General features: G+C 51.5%; 4 protein-coding genes across 4 annotated transcripts; 1 reads left to right on the forward strand and 3 right to left on the reverse strand.

The window, feature by feature from the left end:
* Nucleotides 1-13,604: 13,604 nt before the first annotated feature.
* On the reverse strand, nt 13,605-16,254 carry CTRU02_212562 (tyrosyl-dna phosphodiesterase domain-containing protein; the record flags this gene model as incomplete). Its single annotated transcript, XM_070205871.1, has 11 exons — nt 13,605-13,754; nt 13,782-13,989; nt 14,151-14,341; nt 14,444-14,622; nt 14,697-14,757; nt 14,845-14,921; nt 14,987-15,036; nt 15,102-15,286; nt 15,342-15,414; nt 15,466-15,572; nt 15,655-16,254. The coding sequence occupies 11 exons, from the start codon at nt 16,252-16,254 to the stop codon at nt 13,605-13,607; spliced, it is 1,881 nt and encodes a 626-aa protein (XP_070060264.1).
* A 2,615-nt stretch (nt 16,255-18,869) lies between these two features.
* CTRU02_212563 (uncharacterized protein) lies at nt 18,870-20,012 on the reverse strand (the record flags this gene model as incomplete). The annotated part of the gene is made up of 1 exon (XM_036723606.1): nt 18,870-20,012. The coding sequence occupies one exon, from the start codon at nt 20,010-20,012 to the stop codon at nt 18,870-18,872; it is 1,143 nt and encodes a 380-aa protein (XP_036584882.1).
* A 1,956-nt stretch (nt 20,013-21,968) lies between these two features.
* Nucleotides 21,969-22,503, forward strand: CTRU02_212564 (RING-box protein 1; the record flags this gene model as incomplete). The annotated part of the gene is made up of 4 exons (XM_036723605.1): nt 21,969-22,073; nt 22,127-22,205; nt 22,268-22,338; nt 22,405-22,503. 4 exons carry the CDS (start codon nt 21,969-21,971, stop codon nt 22,501-22,503), a joined length of 354 nt encoding a protein of 117 aa, XP_036584881.1.
* Nucleotides 22,504-22,733: 230 nt separating this feature from the next.
* On the reverse strand, nt 22,734-23,185 carry CTRU02_212565 (microsomal signal peptidase 12kDa subunit; the record flags this gene model as incomplete). Its single annotated transcript, XM_036723604.1, has 3 exons — nt 22,734-22,922; nt 22,981-23,040; nt 23,135-23,185. 3 exons carry the CDS (start codon nt 23,183-23,185, stop codon nt 22,734-22,736), a joined length of 300 nt encoding a protein of 99 aa, XP_036584880.1.
* Nucleotides 23,186-23,297: the final 112 nt, after the last annotated feature.

Consider the following 23,297-nt stretch of genomic DNA (forward strand, 5'->3'; position numbering starts at 1 on the left):
GAAGTGAGATGAGTTTCTCAGACATAGAGTCCCGGTTCCACTGCAGACGTGGGATTTGGAGGGGACGTGGCACAGGCAGACTCGGGGAAGACAAGGTGAAGATGGATCTGGAGACCATGGAGGACCTGAGACAGGGAACATCTTTGCATGCGAGTTGGCGGTACATAGTGGCACCCCTCAATACTCTGTACACAGGCCACCTTGTGCACAACAAGGAATGGGAAGCCGACATGTCCGTCCGTCGGAGAGGAGGCAGCGCCCGACGGCTATGTTGGATGGGGCAAAGAAGGGGAAAAAAACTAAACTCAACTCAACTTAATGTATCCGGACCATAATGTGAGGCTGGTGGGGACAAGGCAAGGCAAGGTAGTTTGGTGTAATGTAGGGCTGCCGGTAACAACCACGCCACATCTGTAGCAGCGCCATTGCATACGGCATGGAACACCATGTACTCACTCCATAGGTGGACAGGGAAGGTCGAGATCTGACGGCAATAATATGCAGCTCGCCATGGGGCCAGCAAGATGTGGACTGGGAGTAGACAAGCTCAGCCAAAATGCAAAGTCGAGAGAGCGGAGAAATAGAAAGGAGCAAGTGGGGGTCTATGTCAATGACGCGGCAATTCACAGTACGGCCTGCAGATATGGCCGCGTCCAGTATGGTCGTGGTGTACAGTAGCCCAGGGTATCAGTTGACCCAGAGCGGCTCAGCCCTTACTCATCTTCGCTCGTCTCCTTCAACAACGACGTCAACGCGTACACGAGGGAACTGGTTGCCTCGAATTCGCCGAAAGGCACTTTGAACCCGGCCGAGAAACGTCGGTCAGGAATGCAACATCCTCCACTTCGGACGTCTCCCCAAGCTCATGAAAGCCAAGGTGGATTAACTTACTGGTTTCGTCTGGCCCTGTTAGCATGGGCCGACTGAAACTAAGACTAGACGGCGCGGAACTGGACTGGGCTGAACTGCACAGAACTGCTGCCAACCAAGGCTACCCCCATCGGTCTGGTTTAAGTAAGCAAGGGCACGACAAAGGTACCTGCAACAAGGCGCTTGCAGTGCCCCTCTGATGACATAGCACCTTGGCAATAGCCATAGCCATTGACAATCTGTTTCCTCTGGCCTGTGTGAAGTGAAGAGCGCAGCATTTGGTGGTGATGGATCTTCTTTACTCGAATACTTCTTTTTTGTTCTTCTTATTTATTGATTTTAAGTGACGAAACGTTGGCCAGTCCAGATTTCTCGTTCCTCCGATTCGATTATTCCTATACTATGCCATCCCCGTGCATAAAATCTGTTGCTCTGTTTCTTCCGCGTCGTGTCAAATATGATCCCTTTTCTAATGAAGCAGGTATAGATGGATGGATGTCCAACTGCAGGCCTGGCGTCGTTGGTATTGTTGCCAGGAGTGAGGTGGGGGGAGGGGGAGAGGAGGGTGACATCACCCAAGTAACCTTGAATGCTCACGGTGATGATACGTCCACAATCTCCTGTGGACTATTGGCGTCTTTTCCGTGTTCGCTGAGAGGAAATATCCGTGAGCCAGGCAATTCGTACCTCTCCGTACCAATGTCGGCCGTTGCTGATTTTAGCAGCAGCCTGGGACGCTGTGTCGAGAGATGGTCGGCAGCGTGCCGTTGCGTCGTCTTATCATTCAATACCTACAACAGTATGCAATGGTAGCCGCTGACATAGGTACCGTCAGATAATTCGATCCGAGTGCTCGTACTCCTTGTAGGGGGTCGGTGCTTGTGGCTCGTTCTCGCGGTCCCAAAACGGACTGCAATTCAGTGGCACCAGTGAGAAGACAGGGAGAGAGGCCTGGGCACTTACTAGCACATACAGGGACGAAACGACACATGGAAGAAAAAGGGGGGAGGCATTGGTGCTGTCAAAAAGTGGCCGTGGCTTGTCGGTTTCGTTCTCCGCCTTGAGAACCCCGCGCGGGTATTGATTCGTGCCTGACAAGGGCCTAAGTCCTCAAAATTAACGAGGATCGACGAGGATGTTGCGAGGTGGCATGGGGTACGAAAATCGAACTCGATATAAGCGCGTGTGCATAGGCTGTGATCTGAAATGATGGGGTGTTTATGCTGGCTGATGAGTGCTATGAAGTGAGTTTTGGCCGCTGCTTTGTATCTCATACTCACTGAAGTCAGCTCCCCGGATTTGGACGCTTGGGCTGGAGTACTCCGAAGCCAAGGTTCTAATAGGGCATTTGGTAACCATTTTGCCATTGAGATAGGAACATGGGTAAAGGGGGGATGTGGCAGAGAGCCCACGTACAGGCACAGACAAAAAGGGAGACCGAATTGCCAAGACACCTCAAAGGACACAAGGATCAAGGGCCCAAGAGCGAGGGACGTGATGGAGAAACATGGAGGTACGGTGCGAGACAAAACTTCGGCCCATGTAGGGACGGAGTATCCGCATACGGTTAGCCGGGGATGTAGCTGGCATCTGAGGCGTATTCAGTTGTGTGTACATGTAGTATGGAAACGAGACTTGCGAATTGCTACAGAAAATGGACTGGCTCTCTGTTTAATCCATGTAAGTTGGACAAATACTGGACCCGCAGACACGACAGTGCAGGCTAAAGGAAGATGAGATAGATTGAGAGAAAGAGAAGGAAAAAAAAAACGAAAGAAAAAAAAAAGAGGCGGTCGGACGCCATGAAGCTTGAACTTGAAGATATTGGGCAGACAAGGTACAAGGGTGAGATCACCTCTGGTATGTACGAGACTGACAGAAGCTCAAGCGAGTAGCTTGAGCGCTGGGAACTTCAGGGGCCCTGGCCAGCCAACATGCAATACCAGAAGGCCTCCCCCCTGCAATGTGGGAGGCTCAGGTCCCCAAGAGGAGAAAAATGATCAACGCATGGGTGGGTTTTTGTGCCAATTGGATAGCCGCAAGTCCAAAGAATGGATGGACTGGACGGAAGGGTGGAGGGATCTGATAGACGGCAGGGGGGGCAGAGGACGGGAGAGGAAAGGAAGATAAAAGAACCGGAGGGTGTGTTTATAGTCGCTTGGGGGAGGGGGTGGGGGCTCATTGGAGTCGATTCTGAGAGGTCTCTTGAGCATAATGTTTTGTGGTCGCAACTGGGAGTGGGATATGAGGCGTGGGTCTGGGCCCATCAACTTGGCATTCACCATCCACTGAATGTTTCTCTTCGACTACGTAGTAATTAAGTGCTCTTTTTTTTTTTTTCCTGTTTATGTTACCTTTCTTCCAAATCGCGTGCCCCTCACTGCTCACTCTGCTGGTCAGGGTCTCCTTTTCCATGGTCGTGTCCCTGTTGCCGCTCGGCAACTGCGGCCTAGTAGTTTTTTTCCCCTTCTAGTTCAGTCGTCGTCGCTCTCTCCCAGAGGATAGAGACATCAACATGACATGCATATGGGCACACATAGCATGATGCCTGCAGCCATTGGCTTTCTTGTCTCAGAGGCATGTTAGGTGGGGTGGAGAACTTCATAGCTGTCAGCGATCAACACACCCAGCAAAGGGTGCATAATGGAACCGACGACTCTTGCAACACACGAACATCATTACAACTCGTACCTCTTGGTGACCTGCAATTGTGATTGATAAAGGTCAGGTTGACTTGGGTGTATGCATACCAAAGGTAAACGCCAATGGGTTTTGGTGCCTGGATGCCTGTGACTCTTGAATCGTCGCATCGCCATCGTAAGGAAACCTGAGCTTTTGCTCACACAGCCGAACCATCTGAAATATGACGAGATGATGGGATGTGCTGCAAGTTCTCGCTTCACCAGCTACTCTGAATTTAGCTCGAAGAAAAACCCGGCAATTCATCCAGCGGAATTAACCTTAACGGCAATGTAGGGCGACATATAGAACAGGATGGTGCGGCGCGACCAGGTACCAGGTATGGCAAGATGCGGTTAGGGTGTGCAGAGATAGGTGTACATGCATCGCTGGGTATTGCCGGCATGTAATGAGTAAATTTGTGCATCTGCTAAGTTGTATGTTCGTACAGCAGACACAACTCAGTGCAACGGCGACCGTTCTGCACAACGGCCAATGCCCACGGTCGCCGAAAAGTCAATGGCATGGCCCAACATGGCAGAGCCTGGAGAGAAAAGCGCATGTGCCTTGAACCTCTCCTGTGTGCCTAGGGAGCATGCCTAGAAACTTAGGTTGGCCAACACGTTCGCTTGGCACGAAACTTGGGCGCTCCAGGGTCATGCTTACATATCTGTTTGGAAGAAGAGCACATCCCCCCCTTTTTCCAATGGCATCCAAACATCTCCTCAGAGTTGCGGCAAGACTATCCACGACAGTCTGAGTATGGCCGAAATTTTATTGCATCTCAAAAATTGACTAAACTCATCTGATGAAAAGGAAAATCATTACTCGGGTGGCAGAAAACGCAGCAGTAACAGACGGGAGAAATACTGTCAAACGGCAATAGACCTTTCTCCCACTCAAGTACGAGCGAGCTCAAAATTGGCCAAGGCATCCATGGCAAGCGAGCGAGCTCAGTGTAATTAGGCATCCGCTTTGCAATATTTTTCAATTGTGAACCAATACCTTCCAGCCACGAACAAATAGTGCACGGCATGCGACATTGCAGGTGCAATTTCAACCAGCACATTATTGGAGGCCCTGAGCTTTCTCCTTGGACTTGCCATTTCTAGGTACAGAGGCCTGGCGTGCAAGCCATGCAAGGACCTGGGCATTTCACTGCGAGAAAAGAACCTGGACCTGGGTGCAAAAAAAAAAAAAAAAAAAAATCCGAGGAAGGTCGAAGCCAACGCGCCAAGGCTACAGCAATGCCTGTGGCAGTGATGCGCCATAATGGTGTGTGCGCACATGTGTTCATGTGTGTCAGCCAGGAGGGATGCCTTGACGAGATGCGTGGATGCGTATACGTATACAAGAATCAACAGATGCTGTACAGGGATACATCGATGCGGAAACGAACACCAGTTTTTACTCTCACATGAAGTTTGCAAACGGGTGAGCAGGGCCACGTTGAGGGACAAATTTGCGATTCTCAAGCTAACACAACCCCCGTTCCTTGCTCAGATTTGCTGGCGAAGATACCCCAAGGTTTGCCCATACATCACGTAGCAGCAGAGTCTTCATCCAGGCTTTTGGTGCTGAAAAATTGGGCATCCAGGTATGCAAAGGCCGTTGTCGGAGTTGCTTCGTTATCATTGTTGAGATGCGGGTGCACAGACAATGGAGCGGGCGCGAATACCTGTCAGAAAAGGTTAAGGCGCATCCTCGGGTTTGAAGTTTCGGGAACTGAGAACTGGGAACTGTTGGTGGTTGGCTAACTAGTTCCACAATGACCGGTGTTTGTTGGCACGGATATCTGGACAAGAGTATCTAGTGTACAAATGCCACGAGCAGTGACTACGTATAGGTGCTTGCCATTGAAGTCTCTCCTTTGTTTTTTTTTTTTTGTTTTTTTCTTTAACAAATGTGGTCTTCTCCACCTCTTTCCCCCTCCAAAAATTCCTCTTGGGGAAAGAAGAGGGGTGGGATCGCTACATTAGGTAATGGTCGCTTTGATGCCTTAATGCCTAGCTCATTGGAGGGCTTTCGGGCATAGCTTTGGGCCTCAGTTGTGTCTAAGCCTCTTGGTGTCTTGGTCACATCCTATCACGAGGGGCATCATTATCGACAGGCGGCGCCTTGTTTGATGTTGGCAGATCTGAAACTTGACACCAACAATAAACCGTCATTCCCTTCACCTTAGACCTCGTCCAAAAGCACGTGTAAAGGGGGAAATCGGCAGACTCGAATTAAAACCAACTAGGACGTCGGCATTCATGGTCATGTTCCTGCGCGCTGGTTGCATTAACAAAGCTGTTCCCTCCCAACACCCCCAATTCTCACTTTGTCTCATCCCAACTGAGGGAGAGAGAAGGAGAAGGATATTCCCAAATCGAAAATGCAAGAAGTGGCAAAACAAAGGAGAGTATGTGACGATACTCATGATCCTGCCATGAGGTCAAATGAGGCACGATGATCGCACATGCATCGACGACCCAAAATCGAATTTCTCCATCATGTCGATCCTTGACTTGATGGTCTCACACGCCCAGGCAGCAAACGTCGCCTTTCCCCGTTTCTTCCCTCACTTGGTGCCCCAGTTTTCTCGAAAGGCAAAAAGGGGGCAAATTTACACAGCAGACAACAATGTCAGCGCGAGAGCGGGAGCGGGAGCCAGAGTCAGTGGTCTGGCTAATTAACCCGGTACCCTGTCTCCCATGGACGCAGCCAGGACCGGCCCAGGTCTTCTCGGCCACTTCGTTGCTCCCCTCCCTCCATCGATCTTAATGGCGGGCATCCAAGACAACGAGCAGAACCAGCAACCTGGCATACACAAGGAACCCTACTGTCCGTGGCCTGCACAGACTCGTTGTCCGCAAATACCACGATCAATTATTGAACCGGGTCAGCTCGATCACCAGGAGTTCCATTGCCTGCATATTGTTGCCTCTCGGCCGGCCGAACTCTAGTTTTCGTGAACATAGTCCATGGGCCATCATCAGCCATCGGCGATACCACATGACATTGTAGCCAGCTCTAGCAATTAAGCAAGCGAGAGAGCAAGGGGTAGCAGACCACCAATCGCCTTAAGTCCCAACCTACCGGAAGCGTGCCTGGACTGCCGAGACGGCACTGCCCTGCATTTCACTACTGATGATGGCACCGGCTTCTGAGCGCAGTCTCGGTTTTTTCGGGCACCATCTTCAACTCCCCCGTACCCCTCTCCCATTGCCGATTCATTGGGTAAGATGACTCTGAGTAACTGCATATGCACCAAACCGGTAAGCTGGTATTGGCATTCAATGCCATGGCCACGACGCTACATGGTGCAAGTTGATGAGGCCGGCACCTTGGCTCTGGCTGGCCAATGTGCACAAGGGACGACAGTAAGCATTGTTCCCAAATTGGCTGTTGCACGCGCCGATGAAATTCACCACTCATTCGCGACCCGTGGAGATGCTATTTTAATTTTCATGTCATGGTGCCTTTACTCTCCCCATACCCAACTCACTAAATGTGTTCCCAGGTGCGGGCGTCTCGCGCATATCATACAAAAGTTGACTAGTGTGTGAGGCAAGGCGTGTAGCTTTGTCCACCCTGCGGAAGGATGGCCTGATTTTTGTCTTTATTTTATTTTCATGTCTATTCGTATTTTGTGGTTTGTGGTGGTGTCAAGATGCCTGGTGAGACCCAAAAGGCCCGAGCACAATTGTTTGGTAATCCGCCTTGTCGTCCGTCCTCGGCCGGCCTCGTGGTGAGACCCTTTAACGAACAGACGGCTATCAATGCGAACAGAACATGTCCATCAATGAGAAACTAAAGTGAGTAATGGGAGAAACAGCCATGACCCAAGACGGACGCGGAGTTCCCGCACTCCGCGGGGCTCCGCGATGCGATCGCATCGCAACAAGGGCAATGAATGAAAGAAGAAAGACAAATGGCTCAGGTCGCTTTGAGTGGCCCAAGCATCATGGATCCGCTTACTGAACCGAAAGGGATTACACGTTCAAACGTTCCGTCCAATATTGACATTTGCGAAATCTGACACTCGTCACGGGCTTGAGAGAGCAAGACAGACTGACAAGCGAGGGGCTTTAGCTGAGAGACAGGGACCAAGAATGGGGCACAATGGGGTTGAAGGGACTTTCGGGTCTAGATGATGGGGCAGATTGAGAGAACGAGACGGGCATTGATGATCAGTAGCGGTCGATCGATGCTTGCTTCATTATTTTTACACCCACCATTGATGAACTTGGAGCAAAACGAGCGACCAGACGGACGGCAAAATTAACGAGAGCGAGAAACCCCATGTCCCCTGGTCTCCGACGCCCCCGTGCCTCCAACCCCTCCCCCCCTGCATGTCTATTTCACTTCAACCAGCCTCATGTTGCCCACCTTGGTTGAGTTGACACTGCGCCCGCTCGCTGGCTCCCCGCTCCCCGCTCCCCGTTGAGCAGGCGTCTCGTGGCCTTGCCAGTGGAGCGCTATCCCCGCCGCGGCGTCTTGCCTCGTGCATCGCATCGTTCCCCGAGAACTCTTGGCCAGGTCCTGTCACGATGAATGGGTATGTTGATGTTTCCGATGATTCCTGCGGTGCAACCCATCCCATCTGCAACCGACTTGACTCGACTGACCACGTTGTCACTGCCTGTCCGCCCACTTTTCTTCCCCATCCCCTTACTATGTCAACCATACTACTACGTAGTACGTGGTGTGATGAAGAAAAGGGCTAGGCGCAAGTGAACCGAGGCGAGCTCTAAGCACCCTCATTATCGTTGGCCGAGACCATAAGGAGAAAACCGGGGAAGCAACCGTATGGGACTATCGGTACTAAATACCATACCGGTTCGTGACTGCGGTATTCAAAACGGTAGGTAGGGTAAGGAGCAACAAGAACCGCCGGCATCAGTGCGGGAGTGCATTTGTATGCTAGCATGCAGTGTTGTCATGTTAAGCCTTCCAATGTCGCACCTGCTGACGGGAGTATCTTTAGAGCCAAATGTGTCTGCAGCGCACAAGTGTAAGTGCGGCGCAGAGAAGGAGCCAGATCCGGCGCACGGCCGTGCTCTCATTGGGTTCCCGTTGAACGGGAAAGAGGGGGGAGGAGTTGGGAGGAGTAGGAGGAGGGGAAGGAGGTGTGCTGCTGCTTCAGTTTGCCCTCTCTCCCAGCGAGCAAGTCATTAGAGACGTAGGTAGGGAAAGCGCGCACCGGCCACACTTAGTGTCTTCTTCTCACCTCACTTCCCTGGGCTCTGTGCCACCACCCTCCCAGACAAGAACCGCCCCGTGTGACCCGGCAACGGGTCGGCCCCACTTCACTTGCATTGGCAAACGACCCTATTCTCCTTCCCTCACAGCTTTTTGGAATTTCCTCTGTTGCGCCCCATTCTTTTCGCAGGTGTCTCCAGTGTCCCAAGAGCCTGTCACGGCCCACCCTGTGCCGCCGGCCCCCAGAGATGTATGAACATCTGCCCGGAGCGCCGCCACGCTGCCGAGCGGTGCGGTACGGTGCGTCGGCGCATGACCCCAACATGTCAGATTCCTGCTAGCCGCTACCCAGACAGACGTGCAGATCGCGAGTTACCTCAGTGTTGCGCCTCAAATGCCCTCGCTGGAATTATCGCAACGTTCCATATCGATCGATGAATAGCGCGTAACATAGCCGCGCCTTGTTCTCCGCGTTCGTCAGCTCTTGGCCAGAAGCATCCCCTGCTTGTGCATTCCCCTGTTTCTCGTCCTCTTTTTCTCCAACCTTCCCGTCTCGATAATGCCGTCGCCGTAAGCCAGCTCGGGCCAAGCCCCAGAGCATGTCACGAAAGCCGGGGTTCAACCAAGGAACAGCCCAACGACAATCACACATCAGAGGAGGGAATAAGAATCCTGGCGATGAGGGTGCCCCCCGCTGACCAAGTCTGCAGTCACCCGATGGGATCCCATGTCATTTCCCTGAGAGACTGATCACCTGCACATTGTGAGAAGTCCCTTGATCCCAGCTCCCGCCCGCAAGAGTAGGCAGCAGCAGCAATCATCGCCGCCGCTCCCGCAGCGCTATACTACGTAGTAGTGATGGTAATAGTAGTAGTAGTAGTAGTAAATAATTGATGTTGTTGTTGCTGTAGTGGCAGTAGTAGTGGTGGTAGTAAAATCAATCGCCAAGCACTGGTCAGAGCTTGGCACACCACCGCAATGGCGGCGAAGGTAGCGGGCGGCAGCAACGGTTGTGGGACAACAAGCAGCCCAAATCCCATCGTCGCGCATACACCACTGTCAGTTAGTTACCTCTGTGAAGAAGCAACAAACTGGTAGGCCCTCCTTTGCTTGTTTGGCCCGTCCGCTACCTTGTACACGCTACCCTCTTTTCCAGCTCCTGCCGCCTCCACGTCTCCCGGACGGACTGTAGTATCTGCCCGCCGGCATGCCGGATGGCTCCTGCCGGTACAGCCGCCGGCGCCGAATGACCACGGCCAAGCCATAGGCTCCATCACATCTTGCACCCCGCGGCCACGTATTGCGCTCCGACCCCGTCGTTCCGGGATTGAAAATGCTTGGCTCGTCCAACAAAACGATGCCGTGCGGTGCCGCGCAAGCGACCTTGGCAATATTGACGCGGCGAAGCAAAACCCAATGCTTGATTGCAACAAGAGGCGATGACGGCGCCCATGGCGACGAAGAGATATGCCAAGGGCCAAGCCACATTTGGCCATGTCGCTTGTTCGCCTGCCAATTGAGGCACTTGGGGCGCTTGGGGCAGCTGGGGCCGCTACATATGTGGAAATGGTACGATGATGCTTAGTGTAACTACGGCGTATTGGAGAAGGCGCCACTTGATGGCTCACTATCGTCGATGCTTAAGCCTAGCTTGATTGACTTGCGGACCCCCCTTACCTGTCTACTTGACATCAGGGCATTGGGCCACTTCTGTCGGGGACGCTGATGGACAAATAGGGTAACATTGGCGACCCGGCCATTAATGACGGCTACAACAGCCTCACATTCATTCCTCTCCTTTGCAGACTCAGGACGCTTACCCGACATGGTTGCGCACGTGATGTACTATCTTTAGATTGCATACGTTTTCTTTGAGTGATGTTGAAACCCCCCTGGTCAGGAAGCAGAGCTCGACCACTCCCTTGGGCCCGAAGCCGGCGCCGGTGGTTATTACAGCCACCTGGCAGGCTGGCAAAGTCCAATGTCAATCCCAGCACAGCTCTTCCCCATAATACGTACTCATCCTTCTCCCCATCTGATAATCTGTCAGTGACACTTTCCTTGCTACTCCAGTATTAGCAGCATGAACATGGTTCTTGCCGGGGATATTGTTGCGCAGAAATTGCCGTGTAGCAATTGGCGGGGTGCATGTAATTAGATATCCGACAAAAGTCCCCGGCTCCGTTCTTTGTCTTTAATAGTTGTCTGCCCGAGCGGACAGGTCTGCAGGCCTGGCCCCACCCTCTCAATATGGACGGACCATCGGCCAAGAGCGTAAAATGTACGTACTTGTCTATTATTTTTCAATTTTCTTTTTCCCACTCTGCCGCACCTTATCCGTACCCACCATCACATCTTCTCTCCCTCTGGAAGGTGGAAGGGTAAAGTACGATGAAGTTGGTGTATCGTTTGGCCTCAGGTTTCCAGACAGCTCAGGCGGTGGCGCTAAAATCGCGTACGGCAGAGTCGCAACAGGCGGTCGCGCTAGCCGCTACGGCTCCATCGTGTACCTTGCGCTTCTAGTGTACATGCAGGAAACTCCAATCTGTGTTTTGGAAAGGTACGCTAAACGTCAACCATCATGACGCCGTGCAGAGGCGCAGAAACTACGAAGGTGCGGCCCTGGCAGGCCCGCGCAAGTGTTGGCTCCCGCCTCTTAGCATGTATGTACATTGAGCTGCGCAGCGCTTCAAATCCCACTCTACTCGATTCAACTCGAATCGAATCAAGTTGGCTGGCTCATCTCATATGCTCATACTCTCTCTTTGCCCACTCACATCAAACTACATCCTTTATGTGTCCATACCCAACCGATCGTCCTGTCGCGCCAGCCAGTGAAATCATCCAATCAGCTCGCCGTTGGAATCCAAAAGAGTGCCGTTGCCCCACCTCTCAACCCGCCCGCAGTGCATCACAGCCTCAACCTAGCAAGCCGAAGACGGTAAGGATCTGTGTCACCCCACATGAGACCCATCAGAATTGGCGGCGTGATAAAAAATAAAGAAAAATGCAGGGCAGAGAAAAAGGTGGTCGGTGTGCCTACCTATCCCGCTTCCAGAACGTTAGTATCCATTTTGCCGACAGAAACACCGCTGCAGATCCAGCAACCGAGTGGTGAGTGCAAGCCCTAAAAACAATGATGTTACTCATCGCGGCCCCTTCGAGCAAGATTCTCCTTACATGGTTGTCGAAGGCCCGATAAACTGGCCACAGTTTCTTTGAGCCGCTTTATGAGGATGGGCCCTTCTTTCCTTGTCGCCAGAGTGGGTGGGCAGCGAAGCATCCATCTCCTCCTCGACTACCTACGCTAGACGAACCTAGACCAGAGGGGCCCTGGTTGGGCCCCTCAGTGCCGATCAGGATCCCCCATGCATTGTACAATGTATCTCATTCCACTGCTCCGCCGCCCATTTGCCATTCTGACCTGTAGTGGATACGCTTGTGGGTCATGTCCTCAGGGGGTCTGCGTCCAGCCACTGGGGAGGGCCCTGCCCATGAAGAAAAACCCACGGAAAAAGAATCAAACCTGCGATCTCACAATCTGGAGTTCGCGCTAGCAGCCCAACTGGACTAGGACCCCGACTTGCCAAGCTTCCAAGCGGTTGTAGTGTATCTGCACTACACCGCATACCCAAACAGCTTCAGGACCACAGCCCAGAACCACCACCGCCTGGCCACCAGACAGCGCCCTGGACAAGACAGGGCAAAACGAGAGAAACAGCAAAAAAAAAGATTAGCGTCCGTGAAGGTCTTTCAGGGCATTGTTACGTCCGAGCAACTGCCCACCTGGTCCAGTCTGCTTACGTCTATGTTCTCTGCTGTTCGGCAGCTGGCGAGCCACAGACCAGGGGGATAAACGGTTGAATCGTCCCCCCTCCCCAGCAAACCCATTTGCCTGTTTCACGCGTCGCACATCACTGCGTGGCGGACCAGCAATTACCGTCTTCATCGCTGGAACCCACGGGCAAACCCTTACCGTGCCATCATCGCCATAAATTAGCTCAACGTTGTTAGATCTAGCCGCGGTGGACTTGCAATCGACTTCTACCCAGTGGCTGTTCCAGCCGGAACAAGGGAGCCTCCGCCCTTTGGGCAATCAACGGTCACATTCCCATCATCCCGTCCGCCACCCCTACGCACATCTATTTGCACCCATATTGACCTACCCTGGCTGGACCCCCTTCTCCCTCCACTGCCATTTTGAAGAGACCTTGGTTCACTGCGGCGTAGTCACCCAGTATACCCTGATCAGTGCTACCCATACCCGGTCCACCGGATTCGCCCGGCATGTGGGCCACCACACCTTCGGTATCGTGGAATACTCAAATGTGCGTCTCGTCTTCCGGCTAGTCCATGTAGTGCCGAGTGCCGTACAGACTTGCAACCTGATAATATACTTACTTGGCTAGCGGGTACCTCGACATTGGTGTCAATTTTCATAGCCCGCCAACGGTTGCCAATGCATGCATACCATGCTCCATACGATTCCCACCGACATACCGATATTCACTGGCCCATGGTACCTGGGGGCGATGATAATACAACTGCAGACAGATCACTTCATTGACATACGCTAAACAACGGCGTACAGCCCTTTTTCCTTATTTTCACTGGGTACGGCTGGATTGGTACTGCCATCGGAGGGCTAATTAGCCCGGCCGAACCGGGGCATGCTCCATGTTGAGACGACGCCATGTCATCCGTGAAGATCCATGTCCCTCTTTCGCTCATTCTTTCGCCAATCGCTCTCTCTCCCGCCCGCTCGTACGTTTTGCTGCTATCTTGGTCGGGCCAATGCGAGGGGGGGTCACAAACAAATCATACCCCTCCCTCTTGTCTCCCCATCCTTCTCCCGTCTGTATCCCTGATCAATCGGCCTTCATGAAAAACCAAGGCCGGCTGGCTGCCGATTCACCTGACGTGTAGCTCCCCGCCGGCACTTTCATAGGGATGGGCATTGTTGCTCCAAATGCCCCAGCAAGACTTGCTGATTCGTCCTCGTCATCTTGCTGCTGCTGCAGAAACTGCGACTCCGCCTTACTTGCTTGCTTTTCCTTGCTCTCCTCCACGTCACACCCCTTTTGCATCTGCTTCTGCGCCCGCGCCCGCGCCTGTGCGGCTTGTTCGGCTGGCCCCCGTGTCGAAGTGGCCGCGATGCCCGCGTCCTTGCCCACTGCAACCAACACACCGCATTCCCAATTGCGACAGTTGAGCTTGGCTGTTCCCGTGTCCCGGTCCTTCACCAACCGGCCCCTAAAACCCAATTTCGGTCAGCCTTATGGTCGATCCACGTCGTTTCGTCACGTCTCTCCTCAGACACCGGTTCTTCCTCTACCCCTCCCGCCTGCCCTTACCACTACGGCGTGGGCCGCTACCGTCACCACTGCCAATCACGAATGTTCCTGACGACTTACCATGCGCTCTCTGACAGGTTTGCACTTCCAACGTAGGCCCAGACTGCTCCGTCGTGGGCTCGCTCCCGGACAAATATGGCTTTGCTATGCAGCAAAAGACCAGTTCGGGCGCTCTCACAATCTCGCAGTAATTCTCGGGGGAAGGTCGATGATTTCCACCACTTCTCTTGAATGCAAATAGTGCCAGCAGCCTGTGTATGTAATAACATGAAATTAGCGATTTGCCAACACAAGGACGTTTAAACAACAGGATCGACCGGCGCTCCGGCGATCCCGGCCGCGGCATAACTCACAGATTTACCGCCCCGGCTTCTCAAAACTGTCTTTTCAGTCGGGAAATAGATACGAAAATAACGCTGTAGATCGACCGGCTCAATGTTGGCCGTTTTAAAACTCACCAGGCTTGCCTGTCTGGCGTTGCTTTTTGTCGGTTTATGCTGCCTGGATTCGTACTCTTTCATGCCTGAATCACCTGTAAAGGACCATCATGATGCATCAGTAGGCTGATCACACTTCAGGCACAACTTTGGGTACAGCCACACTTACCTTGACAGGCATTGTAGATGGCTATCAAATAACCATGATTCAGCGAACCCAGAGAAGAGGCCTGATGACAAATTGTTTAGCAAGGCCCCCTTGGAAGCCGCCCGCCAAAAGCTGGGCAAATTGCTCAGCCAACAGACCGCGTACGTACCACGTAGTCTACCTCCACGGCACTCTCGGTTGCCAACCCCAGGCTGCGAACAGTGCTTCCTAGTCCGCAGTAGCCTAATTAGAAGCATCAGATTTTGTTTGACTCGCCACGAACATGAAGTCCTCGCGTTCAAGGGGTGGACAGGTAGACTGGCCTGTGTGCCGCCAAGATTCATTAGTATGGCTCCCGGAACTGCAAATTGAGGTCAGTTGTCAACGCTGATGCCAAGGTGTGCGAATTGTAATTGCGCAGCTCACATGGAATGGACAAATCCATAACGGAAGGTCTCAGAAAAGTCGTAATTGTCAAGACTCTGGACGAGTTTTTCCTCAAGGCCAAGAGCTCGCAGGAATCGACGTAGCTCGTTTCCAAACAGCGTCCCTGTTGGTAGTGTGGTTTGCTTCATTTTCTCAAGCCGGGGTAAATCAATGATAAAGACCATCTACAGGTGTTAGTCGATTTGCACGGTAGTTGTTAAATGGAGAAATTTGGCAAACATTTTCTAGAACACCCGTCTCACCCCAGTCATACGGGACTAAATTCCCAGACGGGATCACAATTCGGAGATAACTGGTATACAGTCAGTACCTGTAGCCAGATCAAAGAATGATGCATCCTTACCCTTCATACTTTAAGATCTGCAACTTGGAATGCATATACCCGCCATGCATTGGCGGAAAGCAGAATCTTATACGCCCGGTTGGCACATTTGATCGGATTGCTTGTTTCTGTTGAATTGGAAGTTAGCAAAGTGCTGTCACTGGGGCTAATGGAAATGAACTGTAGTTTGATCGCATTCGATACCCATACCTCGGCGTCATTTGCTGCATAGGCTACCAGAATCATCTTGGTGCGTGTACAATCAATTTTAGAGAGAAGCCATTCCTCATCCCATTGGAAAGATGAGAGAACGGCTAATTGTAGTTTCTCTTTTTGCAATACCTCCTCGACCTTGATATCGTCACCTGTTCTTGGATAGCCCAAGGCCCAAGTCCGCTTAAACACCCCCTTTGGAAAGGGAAGCACGGGAGTACTTGCTGCTTCCTCGGATATATTGGGCTGCATAGATTCGGTGGTGTTGCTTTCGTGGCCGTCAAGAGCTCTAACGCGTTGCGTCTTTGACTTTTCAGTCTGCTCATAAAGCCCGGCTTGAGATGCTGAGCGCTTCTTTGCTCTCGCAAGACGCTCCTCCTCCATTTTCTGTCTGTCAAGGATTAAAGCACCAAACGAGGCGCCAGGGGTTGGCTTGGATGTCTGGCTCAAAGGTCTTGTTGACGTCGACGCAGCCTCTAACTCCCCGTTTGCAGGATTGGTGTCTGTCTGCAGAGATAATGCAATTGCCAGTGCCAGATCTGGATCATCTTCCGCGCCAGATGATACAGAACGCAAGCGATCGTTACTCGACGCCATAGTCGCACTTGGCTGCGATATGATTGCTTCGTTGGCGGTAGAAGTACTCTGTATGGAATTGGCAGGTACTGAAATTATCTTTGGTGAGTTCTAGACTTAGTTCTAAATATAAGAGAGCTGTCTGGCATACAAACAGTGATACAAAAGGCAACAACAGACATTGTGTAACGTCCATCACATAGACAACACGCAGAGGGTGCTCTTGCTTGTCGCGCTGTCACGTGACATCGCGTGACCGCCTTTCGCAATCATCAATATATGCATCTCTGCTTAGATGCATAGGTGACTGGCTCAACACCATGCAAATCAACTAGTTGATGCTGACCTTGTTCTTTGATTCAACTGCAATGCCAGATCCACTACTATGTATTTTTTTATAATCACCCATGTTACACATGAACTCGTGACTTGGTCTTCGAGGCTTTCTCGCAAAACGCTACCGTTAAAATGGTTGAGGCTATTAACGACTTATATCCTCCGCGAAAACATTCTCATCCGAATCACCAATCAATCACCCCTCTCCCCCTTTCTCCCTCTCGAGAAAGACAAGATGTTTCAATTGCGGCAGGAAGCTCAGATATAGGTGAATAGGATGTGGGGTTTGGCTTTCGGAAGGGCATGATGTTGTTCGATTGACTCCGATACAAATATGAAGCGATCCGTTTTGCAGTCTCCAATAACAATTAATCCACACTACGTATGCATGAAATACAAATTAAGCTACACTAAGCTTTCTCTCTGATTATCGGCGATTCTTATAAAATAAGAAGGCATTTGAAAGAAGCAACTTCAAGCCAACACGCAGTTCTAGGCGAGAACGGGTTGGAGCAATAGGAGTTGTTTCTATCACACTAACTCTCACTAAAAGGTTTTCCATTCAAATTCGAGTCTCGATTACATGGTTAATATGTTGCTTTTGGTAGTATGCAGGAGTACCAAAGCCTAAAAAGCGGCAGATTAGGGGCTCTATTGTGCAATGAAGAGATATAAGGCCACAACTACTCGCTGAGACCTTGCTATAGATGACCACCCACTTGGATCTTCAAGCATGTCTTCTCGGCTATACTTAACGTGCGAATGCTAGCCTAAGGCCACAGGCGTTGTTGTTAGAGCTTGTACTCCCAACAGAGTTTTCTAGGCGGGCACTTCTTGGAAATTTAGACGCCTATTTCAGTATAACATGTATGTATGTTAAGTACGAATGTAGTATAATCCGCCTCCAGCATCGTGCGACCAGCTTCTGGTTATTTTTATTGACATAATAGACAAGAAATTTAATTGCCTGGCTGACATTACTTTTCAACAAAAGGAAAGCGAAAAAAGAAGGAATAAAAACTTGCACCATCACTCCGATATCGAGCGGTAGCTTACGCTGCTTTACTTTCCGCAATACACAACCAGCGGTTGTGAGGGCTTCCAAGTAAAGCGCATATAACGTTATCATATACTAGGACTGGCGTTCTGGACAGAACCAGATATTCTTCAGGACAGTTGCTCGTTGATTTAAGTCCACAGATTACTAGTTCTGTATATTTTCAGGTGATCATGACGGTTTCAAGCCGAAGGCAATATTGGCAAAGTTTGACAGACCTTAGAGCCGGAAAACATGTCGACGGCATCATGGTAAAAACGCCGATAGGAGGCATTTCGTATATGGATAAAAATAGTTGAAAATTGAATGCTGGTGATAGGCCCAAGCTAGGATTCAAACATGATTAAATGGTGTTGGTTCAAGGAAAGGCCCCCTTCGAAGCACCTTATTATGCATGACGCCAGTATGAACACTGAGAAATTACGCAGCCCGTAAAGTCTTGCCAAACTACTATACCTGGCATTACCAGCTACCGAGTCATCTGCAGAGGAAAATCGACGAGACTCAGGCCCGGTACACAACCAACAACCATTCCTGCCAAAGTGAAAAGGAGGGCTTCTCGAACATCGATTCACCCTATGCCCAGGCCGAGAATACTCGGGGGAAAGTAGCATGAATGTATTGTCGGCCCTCACCACGGGCCCTGGACCTACTTGCCCTGAACGTGCTGCGAGGGTAGCTAGAAGGAGGCAGAACGTCCGAAAGCTGGATTACATGGATGACATTGCTGCAGTCTGTTTTCACGGTTAGCAAGCCATACAATAGTCAATTTGGCGACGTTGATAAAGTGACCTACCCAAGTATTCGCATCTTTAGCAGCTCAAATCAAATTTGGAGGAGCAGAGGATATGGGAGCAGAATATTGAGCGGGAAACAACATAGGAACAACATAAGCCAAAGCACATGGACGTGGGTGTGAGTAAGAGACGCTAAACTATTTGGAAAGGAATTTGAGATTGCCCTAACTGAAGAAAAATATCAATGTCGCTTCCGGGTATCAAGTTGGACTCCTGACGTCGGCATGAAAAGCATTTGCCCCCCCGCCGCATCCTACACCCCTAGACACCCAACAACAAAATCAAATCATCAGCTAGAAACGATGTAAACTCCTAATCCATGCTAGTTTACCCGTGTCGGCGGTTACATTTGCCTTGCAATACGATCAAACTGAACCAGGCACTCAGTAAGCTGGTGTATCAGGCGTTGCAGCGAACTGACGACCCATTGCGAGTGAGTTGGCTGATTATGAGTATAATGGCCGCTCGCTCGACTTGGCAGCCGCTAGTGGAGAATCAAGTTTAAGAATGCGACGAAGATTATCTTCCATAGCACGCAGATCAGAAGACCGACCTTCTTCACCATGAGGCTTGTTTCCAATGGCGCCGTTGTCGGTGTACGGGGCTGAAGACCTCGAAGGTGTAGACTGAGGGGATGGTGCCGAGCCCTTGCCCCCGAACAAGTACTTCTTTAAAGCCTCGGAACGGTCTTCAGATGGGGAGTCCTGCGATCCCATCGGGTTCGCTGATGCCAGGCTGGGAACGGCGCGAGCAGCTCGAATGCGGTCTTGATAAGGAGTAGAAAAGGCTGGGCCGAGAGGCTTACCAGAGAAGCCGTCAAGTTCTGCCGAGGAAATGCCACTGGATGATCGATGGATGGGCATGCGATGCCCCGGATGAGTGTTGTGAGGTTTCCCGACGAAGGGGCTATTGTTGTCATTGGACGAAGGAACGGGTGGTGAAACTGAACCATGCGGCCGTGCCGATGAGTGGAGAGAGCTCACCCACCGTGCCTTTTCCTTCTCAGCTCTGTCAGCTCTGAACATGGCATCAAGCGGCGACTCGCGGGCCACAGGTGCATTTGACGAATGGCGAGGTGTTGGAGCTTCATAATCCGTTGCTGGAGGTGATGGTTGTTGTTGAACTTCTTGTCTGGTACCTCGGCCTCCAGGGGATTCGGGGACTGCCTTGGAATAAAAGCTGGGCATGGGCAAGGCGGACGGGGCAGGAGAGGCATGAAAGGTTGCGCCAGCGAATGCGGTAGATGAGCTAGGCTTATTGTTCGCGGGGATGCTTTGGGGAGTCGAGCGGCGGTCATGCCGACCGTTGTCCGGGGAGGCTATGGGGTTGGAGTTTTTGACTCGAGGCTTGTTGCGAGAGCGCTGCTTGGAGCTGTTCTGGTTACTCATGACCGACTGTGGGTCAGGAGAGCCTGAGTATGACTTCTGCGGAGTATGAGGATGACCGAACTGTTCGTAGCCCAGGTTCGGAACGTTCGCCATGTCGTTTTCGGAGGCATACATCTTCTGCCCTGCAGCTTTACCGCCGCCATTTCGGCCATGTCGGCGACGGGTGGGTGTAGGCTTTGTTTGGTTTGTCGTCTCTTGCATATTGGTGTCTGGGCAACAGCAGAATGGTGTACCAGTCAGATATTGCGGGTTCGCCTCGGGCCGGTCAAATGGTCGAAGGCCAGGTATGATCCACTGATTAAGAATAATAGGATCGTTTCGCCAGAACGAAGTACCTAAGAAACGGTAGGTATGGTATGATAAGACAGGGCAGGATCGGTCGGGGCTGATTGCAAGGCTGCGAATGTCGACACGCCAAGATTGTTGTATATAGGTATACTTGTTTTTCGGTGTGCCAATTGGGATTGCGTATCCCTATGTCGAAAATTTCAAGCGCCGGGGGGATGATCTGTTTGAGGAGGCGGATTCGGGGAAAGCGAAGTATGGAAGTTGGTGTCTGATGCAGGAAAAGCGAGTGAGTAGTCTCTGCTCATGGTGCCGCGCAAACAGTAATGGACTGAAGAGTCAAGTAGGGTGACGCTGAGGCGACGGAGTCGGGGAGACGATACAGTAGCGTGCGACGAAAGAGGGGAGAGGGGCTTAAGTAACCCTGTTTGGGGTGGTGCCAAGGTTGGGCACGTCAAGCAAGGCCAGGCAGTGGCATGCCATCCCAACCCTCCCCTTTCCCAGCATTGCCCCTTCCATCCTCCCTCCCTCAAGGAGCGTCACTGCCCTCTTATCTGATAAGGCCCGCTGTGACAGCTTTGCACCAATCGGCATGCATTCTGTTACTGTATTTCCACTTTGTTGTCTCTCCTTCGCCATCCTTGCCTCCAGGTGGGAGCAACATATCCGTGGCCAGAATCGCTTCCTCTAAGGATTCTGAAGCACTGCGTCATTGCTCTGAGGGGAAGAAACATCAAGTCCCAAAAGAATGCAGAATTCAACCTTGAATTACCGTTACACATTGTGTTGGAAGTGTCGACGTTCAGCTTTGAGTAAAGAGCATCCATCAGGAAATAGGCACCAATGCGATATGCCTAATGTAAGGAAAATAATCCAGCGGGAACGTGTGGATCGTCTGCAAAAGCTAGATAGAATGTGCAACAGACGAAGGTACCTGCGATCAGAAGGTCGCGCGCAATCTGAGCTGCGCCGAAGGGAAACCACTCAAGCCGCAAATAAGGTACGGGTGAAGCTCAAATGCTTCCAAGGCATCTGCACTCCGATTTGTAATTATTCCACCATGGCGTTCCTATATCTCCCTGCCCAACATCTGGGGTAGATACTTGCTGGACTGAATCGAGAAAATCACCAAGCTGAATGGCAAGCACCAAGGGCAGGCCTGCATGCATAGAGTGTATGTGTGCCGCGAGTGTGATCTCACATCCCTTGCGCTCCCGTTGATTTAGTTGCCCTGTTGCCAGCATCTGTTGCCCCGCTAATTCCGATTTCAAGCCTATACAATTCGGCTGCCCGTACCGTTCCTGCCTGCTCCACAGCAGGCTATAAGCAACGACCTAATCCAATTATGGCCCTATGCCCGCCTCGTACCAATAAGCACCCCCCTCCACGTAACTGAGTTACCTTCCATCAGTAGTGGTGCACCAACAGCAGCCTCGCCTCCATCCGTCTGTGTTCTGCCTACATCACCGTCGACGTCAGGTGTGTAAAGAGGAACCAAACTTCGGGCTGGAGCCATAAAAGAAGGGTAAGTCTCTAGGCTGTATTTTAGCCACACAGTTTTCTGTCTCAGCCAGTTCTTTCCTGTCTGCAACACCTACCTGCTAGCCTGGCACCCACCAACCCGGAACGTCAAGGCTTAGGTACCCAAGACAAACCCCAGTTCCGCCACCTCTTTGACCTAGATCAAGGCTGACTTCCTGCCTACAATCAAACAGATCACACGGAGAATTCTTCTTCTTGCCGACGTCCATATCCTACAAATCTCACATCGACAGGTTACTATTGAACTCCCCAACTCTCTGATTCCCTGTATCGCAGCGCAGTTTTATTTCCCACGTCCTCCGAACCCCGCCGCTCGATCCAACTGCTATCATGGCCGACGTGGATATGACGGACGCTCCCGGCACCATCGCCAAAAAGACAACTGAAGTAGAGACCAAAGCAGCCGACGGCAAGAAACGCTTCGAGGTCAAGAAGGTGAGCACGCTATCCTTTGCTAGTCTTGTGCGAGCTTACAAAAGTGCCTCTAGTGGAACGCCGTTGCCCTGTGGGCGTGGGACATTGTCGTTGACAACTGTGCCATCTGCAGAAACCACATCATGGACCTCTGTAAGCCAGACTCCAACATTTCAAGCTCGCATATTCATCTTATGCATACTGACAATACCTAGGCATCGAATGTCAAGCGAACCAGGCGTCTGCCACCAGCGAAGAGTGCACCGTCGCTTGGGGAATTTGCAACGTATGTTCTTTCCCAAGCACATATCTACATCATACTAAACTGTTTACTTTTTTTTTTTACTTTTAGCACGCCTTCCACTTCCACTGTATTTCGCGTTGGCTCAAGGCCCGACAAGTGTGCCCATTGGACAATCGCGACTGGGAATTCCAGAAATACGGCCGTTGAAGGAGTGGAAGACATGGACGAACAAGACCCTAAACAAGACCTGGCACAGTGCAACTGTGCACAAGCGACTTGATCCAGCGAAATAGCACTCCGGATGGATGGAGGGTGTTTGCACGAAGCTGGTTCATGCGACAGGGCAGTTTGAACCTAGCATATGGGCACAGGAGCAGACCGCGGTACCATAGGACATACTGAATGCTGAGCTCTTGGCATAATAAGCTTCACTATCCCTATCCCGACTTTTCTATTGTAGCCACATTGCTTGTCCCAGACCCGGGTTCCAGCCACTTCACAGGGTGCTGCTTGTAGAAGGGCCATGGAGGTACAACGAGGAGGAACGTGAAAGCGGTTCCGGCAAGACCAATGTAAACGGCCAGTTTTATATCTTGGAGAAGATAGCCAATGATGAAGGCGAGGGCCTGGTGATTGACGATGAAGTAAGCACACAGGATCATTTTGCAGACTTCAGGAACTTACTCCGGATGCTGAGAGGACAAGGGTAGCCAGAAGGTCGGCTAGTTTTTGGCCTTGGAAATCCTGTAGAACAGCCGCTGTCAGTACGTCAGGCCGCATTGCGTTGTGAGGGTATATGGTCCTGGAAAAGGCGAGCTCAGTTGTGTGGGATACTCACAATCTGGCCTTCAGCAAGATCGCGAACCTGGTCGAGGACTTGATCGGCCATTGTGACTACAATCACGGGTTGGGAACTGAGTTGATGTAAGGACGGTGCGGATCTCGTTAGCTGTTCGTCTTGTGGCAACGGAAAGGTCCGGTCGATAGGTACGCGTCGCAAG

Source organism: Colletotrichum truncatum, assembly GCF_014235925.2.
Source record: "Colletotrichum truncatum strain CMES1059 chromosome Unknown Contig_0009, whole genome shotgun sequence".
In the NCBI taxonomy this organism is placed as follows: Eukaryota; Fungi; Ascomycota; class Sordariomycetes; order Glomerellales; family Glomerellaceae; genus Colletotrichum; species Colletotrichum truncatum.